Source organism: Mesoplodon densirostris, chromosome 3 (assembly GCF_025265405.1).
Source record: "Mesoplodon densirostris isolate mMesDen1 chromosome 3, mMesDen1 primary haplotype, whole genome shotgun sequence".
In the NCBI taxonomy this organism is placed as follows: Eukaryota; Metazoa; Chordata; class Mammalia; order Artiodactyla; family Ziphiidae; genus Mesoplodon; species Mesoplodon densirostris.
This window is the reverse complement of record NC_082663.1, coordinates 146,735,529-146,747,581: the sequence shown is the minus strand read 5'-3', so window position 1 is coordinate 146,747,581 and position 12,053 is coordinate 146,735,529. Positions and strand designations below refer to the sequence as shown.

The 12,053-nt window shown below is 47.2% G+C and overlaps 1 protein-coding gene across 1 annotated transcript; it reads left to right on the top strand.

The window, feature by feature from the left end:
* The first annotated feature begins 6,776 nt into the window (after window positions 1-6,776).
* On the top strand, window positions 6,777-7,640 carry NFILZ (NFIL3 like basic leucine zipper). The gene has a single exon (XM_060092876.1). It carries the CDS (start codon window positions 6,777-6,779, stop codon window positions 7,638-7,640), a length of 864 nt encoding a protein of 287 aa, XP_059948859.1.
* Window positions 7,641-12,053: the final 4,413 nt, after the last annotated feature.

Sequence of the window (12,053 nt, the reverse complement as noted above, 5' to 3'; positions counted from 1 at the left end):
ACACCCTTGGAGAGCCACAGATGGCTTCAAGGCTCAGGTCCTAAGCTAGATTTTACTTCTGGACTTTTAAAAACTGAGCTTGGAGTACTAGTTCCACCTCAGCCACTAAAATTCCATGTGAACTTGGTAAGTCTGTCCCCAGACCTGGATCTCAGTTTCTGCTTCTACTAGTCAACCCATCTCTTGAGCTTTTTCTTAGTAACTATATTTTTCATATCTGAGCAATCAGTTCTTTTTTAATATCTATGTGTTTTGTTTCATAACCTCCTGTTCTTGTTTTATGGCTGCTATCCCCTCCTTTATCTTTTTGAATCACTTAATCTATTCATTGTAAAACTCTTTGAAGATTGTACTAATTATCTCTATTTCCACAGATGTAAATTCTTCCATTTGGGAAGTTTGTGGCAACTTCATGAAGTGATTGTAAATTCCTCATCTCTTTAGGGTATTTTCCCCTGTCTTCTGAGAACGTGTGTCCTTGATGATATATATTAAGGGGCCCTACCTTTCCATGGGTGGGGGCATCCTTGTCACTGGGCACCTCTGCTTTGGTCTCTGGTTCAAGTTGGCACTTCCCTGTCATTTCCAAGTGTCTGGGGGTGGAACGGGGGAGGTCTCAGCATGTAGTTCATTTGCCATCTTGAACGGAAGTCCAATCTCATCATCCATAAACTGATACCATTGTGTTGGGTGGTCTCTGAGGGTTCTATGGGTATTTTAAACACAGATAACCACTGGGGTCTGGCAGCAGAAACCTAGTGGGAGAGGGTTCTAGCACCACCACCAAATAAAAAGTAGCCATGTGGCTCATTTTGTACTATTATTGTGTACTGGGTCCTTCTATTTATTTATTTATTTAGGTTGCGTTGGGTCTTCGTTGCTGAGTACAGGCTTTCTCTAGTTGCAGCGAGTGGGGGCTACTCTTCGTTGTGGTGTGCGGGCTTCTTATTGCGGCGGCTTCTCGTTGTGGATCATGGGCTCTAGGCACGTGGGCTTCAGTAGTTGCAGTACGCGGGCCCTAGAGTGTGCAGGCTTCAGTAGTTGTGGCTCGTGGGCTCTAGAGTGCAGGCTCAGTAGTTGTGGCACACGGGCTTAGTTGCTCTGTGGCATGTGGGATCTTCCTGGCCCAGTGATCCAACCCATGTCCCCTGCATTGGCAGGCAGATTCTTAACCACTGCACCACCAGGGAAGTCCTGTACTGGCTCTTAACACATATGATCTCATTCTTTACAGAACTAGTGAAGTAGGTACTGTTATTACCCTCATTTTAGATGAGGGATTGGAGGCTCAGAGGAGTGATGGGACTCGCCCACACACATTCATTTGGGAAGGAGAATCTGAGCCCAGTTAGAGGTGGCTTACCTCTTTACTCTGTCCATCCTGTACATCATCCTGACAGCCCATGTGTTCATCTCAGCCCTGCCCCACTGTTAGCTATTCGGCTTCTGGACCCCTTTTCCCTCTGTGGACACTGACGTCTATTCTTCAGAGGTGCTAAATGAACTCAAAACTGTGTTCTCAGTGGAAGAAGTGGGGAAAAGCCAGAAAGGTTTAGCTGGTGTGTTAAATAAAGTGTGGGCTCTAGGGTCTGTTGCACTTGGATTCTGGCTGTGTTGACTTAGGCAGGTCAGTTGACCTTTCATCTGTTTTTTCATCTGTCAAATGAGGATAATGACTGAACATTTCTCTTTGAGTGGTGGTGAGTACAGAGTGAGACTTTGCATGTGCCTGGAACATAGCAGGTGCTCAGTAAACATTACCGCTGTCCTTAGAGACTGGAATAGGAATGGAGGGATATGATCATTGAGCTGTCAAATCCTCAAAGCATCTTAGGGACCAGAGAGAGGAGAAGTTTTTCATGGACTCACAGAGAGAATGGGAAAAGTCTAGTGAAGGTGGATTTTGCTCCATTCCAGGAAGACCATCTTCTCCTTCTCCTTCTCCTCCTCCTCCTCCTCCTCCTCCTCCTCCTTCTTCTTCTTCTTCTTCTTCTTCTTCTTCTTCTTCTTCTTCTTCTTCTTCTTCTTCTTCTTCTTCTTCTTCTTCTTCTTCTTCTTCAACATTTTACTGAAGTATAGTTGATTTATAATGTGTTTAATTTCTGCTGTACAGCCAAATGACTTAGTTACATATATATATACATATATATATATAATTCTTTTTCATATTTCTTTTCCATTATGGTTTTTCACAGGATATTGAATATAGTTCCCTGTGCTATAGAGTAGGATCTTGTTTTTTATCCATCCTATATATATAATAGTTTGCATCTGTTCATCCCAAACTCCCAACTCTTCCCTCCCCCACCCCCCTTGGCAACCACAAGTCTGTTCTCTATGTCTGTGAGTCTGTTTCTGTTTCATAGATAGGTCCATTTGTATCATATCTTAGATTCTGCATATAAGTGATAGCATATGGTATTTGTCAGGAAGACCTTCTTGACCATGAGAGGTCCCCAAGCCTCATAGCTGCTGGCTTTAGTGAATGAGTTCCGCATCACTCAGGGGAACCAAGAAGAGCTTTGATTACCACCAGTCAGCGAGGCAGCAGAGGCTGATGGGGTGGAGTTGTGCTGGGCCATCTCTGAGGGAGACCCTTTTCTGGTTTCCTCATCCCCCACCGGCTGCTTCACAAGGAGTGTCCCCTGTCTCGCCCACCCTCCACTGCTGCCACGACCACAGGAAGGCCCAGCCCAGCACTTGCAGCATCTTCTCTAAATAAACTCAGGCAGCTGAGCTATCTACCTACCCATCTCCCTCTGGGTTCCTGTGGAGGTGTTGGGGTGGTGGTTAGGGGCGACTCAGGCTGAGCCACAGAGAGGAGGGACTTGGGCAGGGAGCTGCACAGTGAGGCTGAGCCCTTGTCTGCCTCATGGGCTTGGCATGAGAGCCTCATGTTCCTGCCCTGGCTGACCTCTAGCCCATGCACTGCCTTCCTCCCTGGGCATCTGCTGGCTTTGACTTGGCCTTAGAGGACCCCTGGGCTGTGTCCTCCTCCATTTCCAGTCCAGCTGGCCCTTGGGATGTGCCTCTGACACCCATCAACTCCTGGCTTTGTGAGGGGAGGGAGGCTGTTTGATTTTCCTCTGCTGTCCCAGTAACCACCTTAGAACCTGACACAGGGTTGTATGTGTGAATGAATAAATATGCATCCCAAGGTATTTTGTGAAGTCAATATTTTGTGGCCAAATACATTTGAGATCTTCCAAGTCAAACACAAGTTAAACTTTTTTTGCAGGACTTTGCAGAGCCTTTAATGATTCTCATATCTTTGTGATTTTCATATAAGGAACAAGGAATGCAATATTTCTCAAATGCATTTGTATCTTTTTTTGGGGGGTGCAGAATACTGTTGCTACCAGGGCTCTTGAGAATATACTTTGGGAAATGTGGACCTAGGATCATGGTCAGAATTCCTAGGAGTGTTGTTATATGACTGGTTATGCCTCTACCCTTTTTCAAACATGACCTGCATTAGCTTATGCAGACACAGACACTAAAGCCAAGAGCTGTTAGCACAAAATAAGACTAAATTCAAACAATAATATTGGAGAAGAAAAACTGCACTCCCAATTCAAGAAAGCTACCAGAGTTCATCTCAAAACAGAGTGCCGAGTTCCCTGGTGGCCAAAGCAAACAGGGTGATGAGGTGGGTTTCATAGTTTTAGGAGGAGAAGGGCCAAACATTCTCTATGTATGAACAAGGTTCGGTTTTCTTTCGTCTATGTGTCTACTCACTCATTCAACAAATGTTTATTTACCAACTACTATCTATGAGCCCAATGCCAGGCACAGGGATACAATGGTAGACAAAAAAAAGACACATACCTGCCCTCATGGAGGTTAGTCAATGGTTTTTCAGAACAAAGATGCCAGCCCTCAAAGTCCACTTTTCTCTGGAGCCCATTCTGAGTTCTCAGGCAGAAGCCTCACACCTTGCTCTAGTTTTTCTTTATTTTTAAAAAATATTTATTTACTTATTTGGTTGCACTGGATCTTAGTTGCAGCAGGTGGGCTTCTTAGTTGTGGCATTCAAACTCTTAGTTGCGGTATGCATGTGGGATCTAGTTCCCCGACCAGGGATTGAACCCAGGTCCGCTGCATTGGGAGCACTGAGTCTTATCCACTGTGCCACCAGGGAAGTCCTGCTCTGGTTTTTCTCTCCACCTGTTTTGCATCAGAATCACAGAAGGTGATGACATCCTAGGTTCAGGGAACCAAGAGGTTGGTAGAATCAGACCTTTGTGTGAGGATTTTCAGGAAAACCAATGTGGGAAAATGGGCTGTGGCAAAGGAGGTGGTCCCCCATCCTTGGGGGGTGGGTATCCCTGGGACCCTGGGCATCTTTTCTGAGCTCCAGCCTAGGAGTTGAGAATCTAATGACTTTGCTTCTTTTATCTGTTCCTATTCTTAATATTCTGGTTCTTCAACACTTTGCATGTGGGAAGTTCTTGTCAATTGCTTTTTGTTGGTTGAATGGATGGATGGACTTGGAGGGATATATAGATGAATGAATGGATTTATGGAAAGTTGATTGGCACATAGAAAGGATCTGTTGGTTGAATGGAAGAATAGAAGGTGGATGAGTGAAGGGACCAATGAATGAATATGTGGATGGAAAGATGCCTGGGCACTTAGTAAAGGTACAGTATTATTATCATTAAAATATTCTCAGTGTGGTAAAATACACATAACGTAAAATTTACCATCTTAACCATTTTTAAGTATACAGTTCAGTGGTATTAAATACATTCTCATGACATGTATTGTGCAACCATCACCACCATCCACCTTCATAACTCTTCTCATCTTCGAAAACTGAAATTCTGTATCCATGAAATGCTAACTCCCCATTCCCCTCCCCAGTCCCTGGCAACCACCATTATACTTTCTGTCTTTATGGCTTTGACTACTCTTTTAAGTACCTCCTATAAATGAAATCATACAGTATTTGTCCTTTTGTCACTGGCTTATTTCATTGCTCAATGAAATAATGTCTTTAAGTTTCATCCACATTGTAGCATGTGTCAGAATTTCCTTCTTTTTTAAGGCTGAATAATATTCTACTGTATGGATGGACCACATTTTGCCTATCCATTCATCTGTTGATGGACACTTGGGTTGCTTCCACCTTTTGGCTACTGTGAATGATGCTGCTACGAACATGGGTGTACAGATATTTCTTTGAGACCATGCTTTCAATTCTGTTGGGTATATATCCAGAGTGGAATTGCTGGATCATATGGTAATCCTATTTTTAATTTTTTTGAGGAACCATCATACTGTTTTCCACAATGGCTACACCATTCTTTACATTCCCACAAACAGTTCATAACGGTTCCAGTTTCTCCACATCTTGGCCAACCCTTGTTATTTTCTATTGTTTTGATAGTAGCCATCCAAAGAGGTGTGAGGCGGTATCTCATTGTGGTTTTGATTTATATTTCCCTAATTATTAGTGACACTGAACATCTTTTCATGTGCTTTTTGGCCATTTATATAGCTTCTTTGGAGAAATGTTTACTCAGGTCTTTTGCTCATTCTTGAATTGGGTTGTTTGGTTTTTTTTGTTGTTGAGTTTTAAGAGATTTCTATGTATTCTGGATATTAGTCCCTATGTAATCTGGGTATTATATCAGATATGTAATTTGCAAATATTTTCTCTCATTCTGTGGGTTGCCTTTTTACTCTGTAGATAGTGTCTTTTGATGCACAAAATTAAAAAAACTTTCATAAGGTTCAATTTGTCTATTTTTTCTTCCTTTTCTTTTCTTTTTTTAGGCCATGCTGCACTGCTTGTGGAATCTTAGTTCCTTGACCAGGGATTGAACCCAGGTCCACAGCAGTGAAAGTGCCAAGTCCTAACCACTGGACCGCCAGGGAATAATTCCCTGTCTATTTTTTCTTTTACCTGTAGGCACAATATTATTTTTAAAATGAAGCTATCAGTGAATGAATGGACAGTTAGATGGATGAGTGAGTGGGTGGGAGATGGACAGAGGATTGTACAATCGGGTGGGGGATGGATGGGTGTTTGAAGGAGTGGATGGATGGATAAATAGATGGTGGATGGGTGGATTAATGGATAAATGGATGGAATGTGAGTTGGTTAGGTAGGTGGGTAGAGGGACGGACAGATGAGTGAGTGGGTGGGTGAATAGAAGACCTTATGAATATATAGGTAGGGTGGCTGGGCAGGTGCAAAATTCTGGCCACAGATGGAGGACATCTTGGTGTACAACCTTGGCTCTTTTCAGATGAGTAGTAGCTTATCTTCTGACCCCACCTTGGCTCAGTTTAACTCCATGGGCACACATTCTCTTTTTATAGGTTCAGCTTTCCTCCTATGTCTCTCTGGGTCTCCAAGAATCTTACCCTGGAGCTCAGATTGAACTGAGCCCTTGGCTTGTCTTCTGACCTTCTCAGTGGTAAGAACTCCTGGAAAGGAGCCTGCATCCTCCTGAGGATATGGTACCCAAGCAGCTCTCCATGACGACTGTGGTCTGTTTTTAAGCCTCATCCCAGTCAACCAACCTCTCTCTGCAGCCTCACCCACTTCTCCATCAGGCACTAAAGCATCCCACCAGGTCCTCACTCTCCCTGCTACACCCCTTTCTGCTTCCAGCCTGGTCTCCAGCCCAATTCCCACTCCACCCGCGCCCCTCCCCCTGGGGATGGTGGAGACACAGGATAAATTAGAGGGAGGAATCACCCAGGTCAACCTCCTGCCTCCAGTCCAAGAAGTTTTTTCTCTTCCCCAGGGTCCGCAGGCAGCCATGGATGTGGGTCTCTTGGTCCCGCCAGATGTACCCCAGGGTTGTGGCAAAACCCTGAGGGGACCATGGGTCCGGGGTACGGCCGTGCGTCGGCCGCGGGAGTTCATGCCAGAAGAGAAGAAGAATACAGTTTACTGGGAGAAACGGAGGAAGAACAACGAAGCGGCCAAGAGATCCCGGGAGAAGCGACGTCTCCATGACGCGGCCCTAGAGGGCAGGCTGAACGCATTGCTCGAGGAGAACGCTCTGCTCAGGGCTGAGCTCCGGGCTCTCAAACATCGCTTTGGCCTCCTGCGCCCCACTGGTGGTACCTGGACCCTGCCCACTCTGTTATGGGAGTCCCCCTGGGCTGGAGACCCCCAACCTAGGGCTGAGCATCTCCCCTCTCTACCTGGCTCCCATGGCTGCCTCTTGAGACCGTGTTCCTTGGACGCTGGGGTTTCAGGATGCTGGGGCTGCCTGGTGGCTCCCAGGTGGACTGGCCTGGCCACTTCCCCCAGGTCCCTCCAGGACCCTGGACCCCCTACCCCCGAGAGAATGGACATGGCCTTGCAGAGTGCTCATCCAGCCGCCTTCTTCAGCTGTCACCCCCTGGATAGACATGAGGGGCCCAGACCAGAGCTCAGGCCCTGCTGGGGGCTGTGGTCACCTATACCCACTGGTTGCTGGGCCTCAGGGTGCTCAGATGTGTTGCTGACACCCAGTGTTGATCCCATGGGGTTGCCTCCTAGGGTGGCCTTCCCGGTCCCTGGGAATGATCCAGAGGATCTGGCTCAGCCCTCCCTGCCCCACAAATTGTGTATCAAGTCCCAAGCCTCAGGCAGAGTACCTTGGGGCTGGGAGGGTGGCTGGGCCCCCATCTGAAAGCTTCTCCTGGGCAAGGCCAGGCCTGCAAGGGTGCAGTGGGGACTGATTGTGGGTTTGTCTGGGGATATGAGTGGTTTGGCCTTGACCCAGCTCCCAAGACTGGGAAAGGCCTGTGGGAGGCAGTGGGTGCCCTGGCTGGGGGGAGGGTCCACTTCTTAGTGTCCAGACCAGACCTTTAAGAGGAGAGGCTGGGGTACCTTGGATCATACCATGGCTCCTATCCTGCCTAAAATATTTGTTTTGGGTAGTCACTTTTTCTTCCTTCTTCCATTCATCCATTCATCCACCCACTCATCCATCTATCCACCCACCCATCTACTCATTTGTCCATCCATCCATCCATCCATCCATCCATCCATCCATCCATCTATCCTTCCTCCCATCTATCTATTCACCCATCTAACCACTTAGCCATCTAACCACATCAACTCACCCAACCATTCTCCCTTCCTTCCTTCCTTCCTTCGTTCCTCCATTCATTCATTTGTTCGTTTGTTCATTTGTTCGTTCGTTCGTTCATTTTTTCATTCGTTCGTTCTTTCCTTCCTTCAATCTATCGATCCATCCTCCCAACCACTTTGCTATGAATCTACACACCTATCCATTCATCCATTTATCTATCTACCCATATGTCTATCCATTTGTCAATTCTTTTATTCATTTAATCACTCATTCATGTGTTCATTCATTCATTCATTCTCTCACTCATTTATTTACAATTCATAGTGTCCAACTTACTAACAAGCATGAGGACACCTTCCTGGCTTTGGGGTTCCTGTTCTAGGGGGGATGATGGGGGGCTGGGAACAGTCATACTGAGGGCCATACTGAAGGAGGAGGTACTGTTTCAAGATGTCTGACCCCTCATTTCTTAGGGTCCCCTTGGGGTGCTTGCTTACCACCCAGTTTGGGAATCAGACTTATCCAGTTTAGATGGCTTTCTCTGTGTGTTGGGTCAGGGCCTTGAGCCACTGGAACTGGCCAGCAATATCTGAAGGGGGGTCAGTTTCCTCTCTGTCCCCAGTTGCTTGTGCCCCTGAAGACACCTCAGCCCCAGCATACACAGTCCCAGTTGGATGGGAGAAAAGACCACTCTCCAGGTACCCTGGAGCCCCCAGAGCTCACCAAAACCCTTTCCCTCATCAGTCCTCACTCAGAATCCTCCTTTTAAAAAAAAAAAATCATTTCAGAGCATTTGTTAGATTCTGGTTAAAAAAATATCCGAGCTCCAATTGTGGGGAGAGCTGGGGGGTGGGTGGGGTATGCCTCTGGGCTGGTGCAGTCGCTGAGCACTGGAGGCCCCTGGTCAGCCAAGTCATTGGGCCATGGGTGCACCCTCCCCCTTCCGCCCTTACCAGGTTTGGAGGCTGGGCTAGTTCTCAGCCAGCCCAGGTTTATCATGGTCGCAGCACAGAGCACCCTGCATATCACGGCCTGGCCCTCCTCTGCCTGTTCACCCCTTGTTCTGGTCCCTCACCCATTCTCGGCCCTCCAGTGGGAGCAGAGAACAAGGACCCAGCCAAGTCTCCCATCCTGCTTGTCACAGCTGCAGCAATGAGCCATGGGGGCCTTGGTGGGCACCTGCCCTTCTGAGCACCTGCACTGCCAGCTCAGCTGCACCCCTGAGCGAGGGTGGGGGGGCGCCCAATGCCCTGCCTTCCCCCCCACCTTTGGGCTGGGATTGGAGACTTACATCTCCCAAGAATGTCCTGGGGAGGCAGGAAGGAGGGCTGCCTAGATGAGGCAACTCTGGCCTGTCCCTCCTCAGCCAGCGCCCACAGCTGGGAGGGGGGTAGACTGGGGTTTCAGAGGAGCCAGTTCTCAACACAAAGATGCCACACACGGACTTCTCCGGTGGTCCAGTGGGAAAGAATGCACCTTCTAATTCAGGGGACGAAGGTCCGATCCTTGGTCGGGGAACTAAGATCCCACATGCTGCGGGGTAACCAAGCCCAGGGGCCAAAACTACTGAGCCCGCCCGCCTCAACTAGAGATCCTGTGTGCCACAAAACTACAGAGCACACGTGCTCTGGAGCCTGTGTGCCACAACTACAGAGAGAAAAACCCACACACCACAACTAGAGAGAAGCCTGTGCGTCGCAATGAAGATCCCACGTGCCGCAACTAAGACCAACCCCCCCACAAAAAAAGATGTCACACAGTTGTGGCTGATCCTTCATAGAGGATTTTAATGCAGCCCCGGCCCTGGAAATATTAAAAAATGCTAACAAGGAGAGGGAAGGACGAAGTGGGGGCATAGCATCCTGCTGCTGGGAGATGTGGGTAACTTAGTGCTTCCTCTTGGTGATTCCACCCACCAGATGTGTCTAAAGTGTCTGGGCCCAGCTTACTCACACCTCATGGACTTGGGGGTGGGGGTTGGCTGCCCTTGGGTGACTCAGACCCCTTTTAACCTTCCTGCTCCAGTTGGAAAAGCCTGGAGAAGGATCTGCCTAAAACAGATCATAGAATTTTGACATCAGGAGGGGCTCCAAGAATCTAGTGATGAGTGGCCATCCAGTCTCTACTTGAATTCCTCTAAGGATGGAGAACTCACTTCCTCCAAAACCCCATCACCATTCCTTCTCTAGAGTCAGAACCCACTTCTTGCAAACTTCTACCTCTGATCCTATTCTTACCAAGGGGGAGCCACTCAGACCCCCTACCCTCTACCTGGAGGTGGCTGGTGGAGCCTCCTGTTCCTCTTCTCCAAAGTAGAGACCATCACACCTACCTCAGATGGTTTGAGAAGATTAAATCTCATTTACTGTGTGCATAGCATTTCATACACACGTGCTTGACAAATATTAACTCCTCTCTCCTTTTCCTTTTTAGAAAGCACTCATGCTCCCAGCCCCAGAGTAGTGCTGTCTTCAGGGGAAATGTCCTCTCATTCTTCAAAATTGTTTCCCTTCACTCTGGCCTGGCTCTTATTATTTTTTTGTCAATGCTGTTTATATATCATTGCTCTTGGAACTGAACACGAATCATTTCTGCATTCATCACATACATATATTTTTTCAACAAATATTTTTTGGAGCTCCTACTGTGCGTAAAACAGGAACTGGATGAGGGAAAAAGTACTCCACACTGAGGAATTTGCAAGTGGAAACCTGCACAAATGTCTAGAATGTTCACCGAAGACATGTTGATTACTTTCCTCCTGTGCTGGGCTCTGGGACCACAGGTGTGCCCTCTGCCCTCTGAGAGCCAGTGGGCATCTGGCAACCTTCTGTGTAGCTGCCTGGGAGCTGCTGCTATAAGAACTATCCAGTGCCACGTTCCACCCTGGGGCATCCATGGGTCCCTTGGGTCATGTCTGTCACACCATGATTGACTCGGGGACTGGATTTTAGGACCCTGTGCAACCACATGTTATGTTTCCTCTTCCACCCATCCTTGAAGGCTGGGGAGATTTCTTTGGCCATCAATGCATGAAATTCCCTTCCTGCTTTGGGTGTGTCTGGCTCACGTTGAGATTGCAACGGACGTTGAATGAATGAAAGTTTCTGCCTACCGAGTTGGTGATTGCTGGGGGCAGAGATGAAATGAGTTGAAGATGCTGATGAGGCCATGTTTATCTGTCTTGTCTGCAGAGGTTCACAGACACATCCTGGCTGAACCCTGTGCTACCTGGATCCTTGACACTGAAGTCATGATCCATGGACTAGCAGCATCAGCATCACCTGGGAGCTTGTTAAAATGCAGACTCTTAGGCCCTTCCTGAATAGGTAAATCAGAACCTGCATTTTAATAAGATGTCCAGAAGATCCACATGCACATTGAAGTTTGAAAAGCATGGATCCAGAGTAGGGGTTGGCAAACTCTTCCTGTACAGAGGGGCCACAGAGTTAATATTTTTGACTTTGTGGGATGGCCACTGTTGCAGCTACTCCATCTTTTCATTGCAGCATGAAAGCAGCTGTAGACAATATGTAAATAAGTGGGGATAGCTGTGTTCCAATAAAACTTTATTTCTCAAAACAGGTATAGCCAGATTTGGCCCATGGGCCATAGTTTGCTGTTGGTGTACACCCAGGAGGGAAATTGCAGATCCTCAGAGTGTTTGTCTTCAACCTGGATTTTGCCAAAGTGTTCCACCTAGTGGTATTACCAACCTACAATTTCTTGCATGTAAAGGAAGTTCATGTTCTGCCAACACATGGCTTTTATGGACTGTTTGATTTTTGCCAATCTGGTGAGTGTAAAATCAATTTAACCTGCATTTCTCTGTTGAACATTTTTGCCAAAATCTGTTGGCCACTTGGGTTTCCTCTTCTGTGAACTGCCTGTTCTGCTGGGATATTTAATTTTCCTGTTGATTTCTCAGAGCTCTTTATATATTCCAGATATACATCCTTTGTCACATATGAACATCTCAGCATTCTCACCTGACTTGTCTTTTCACTT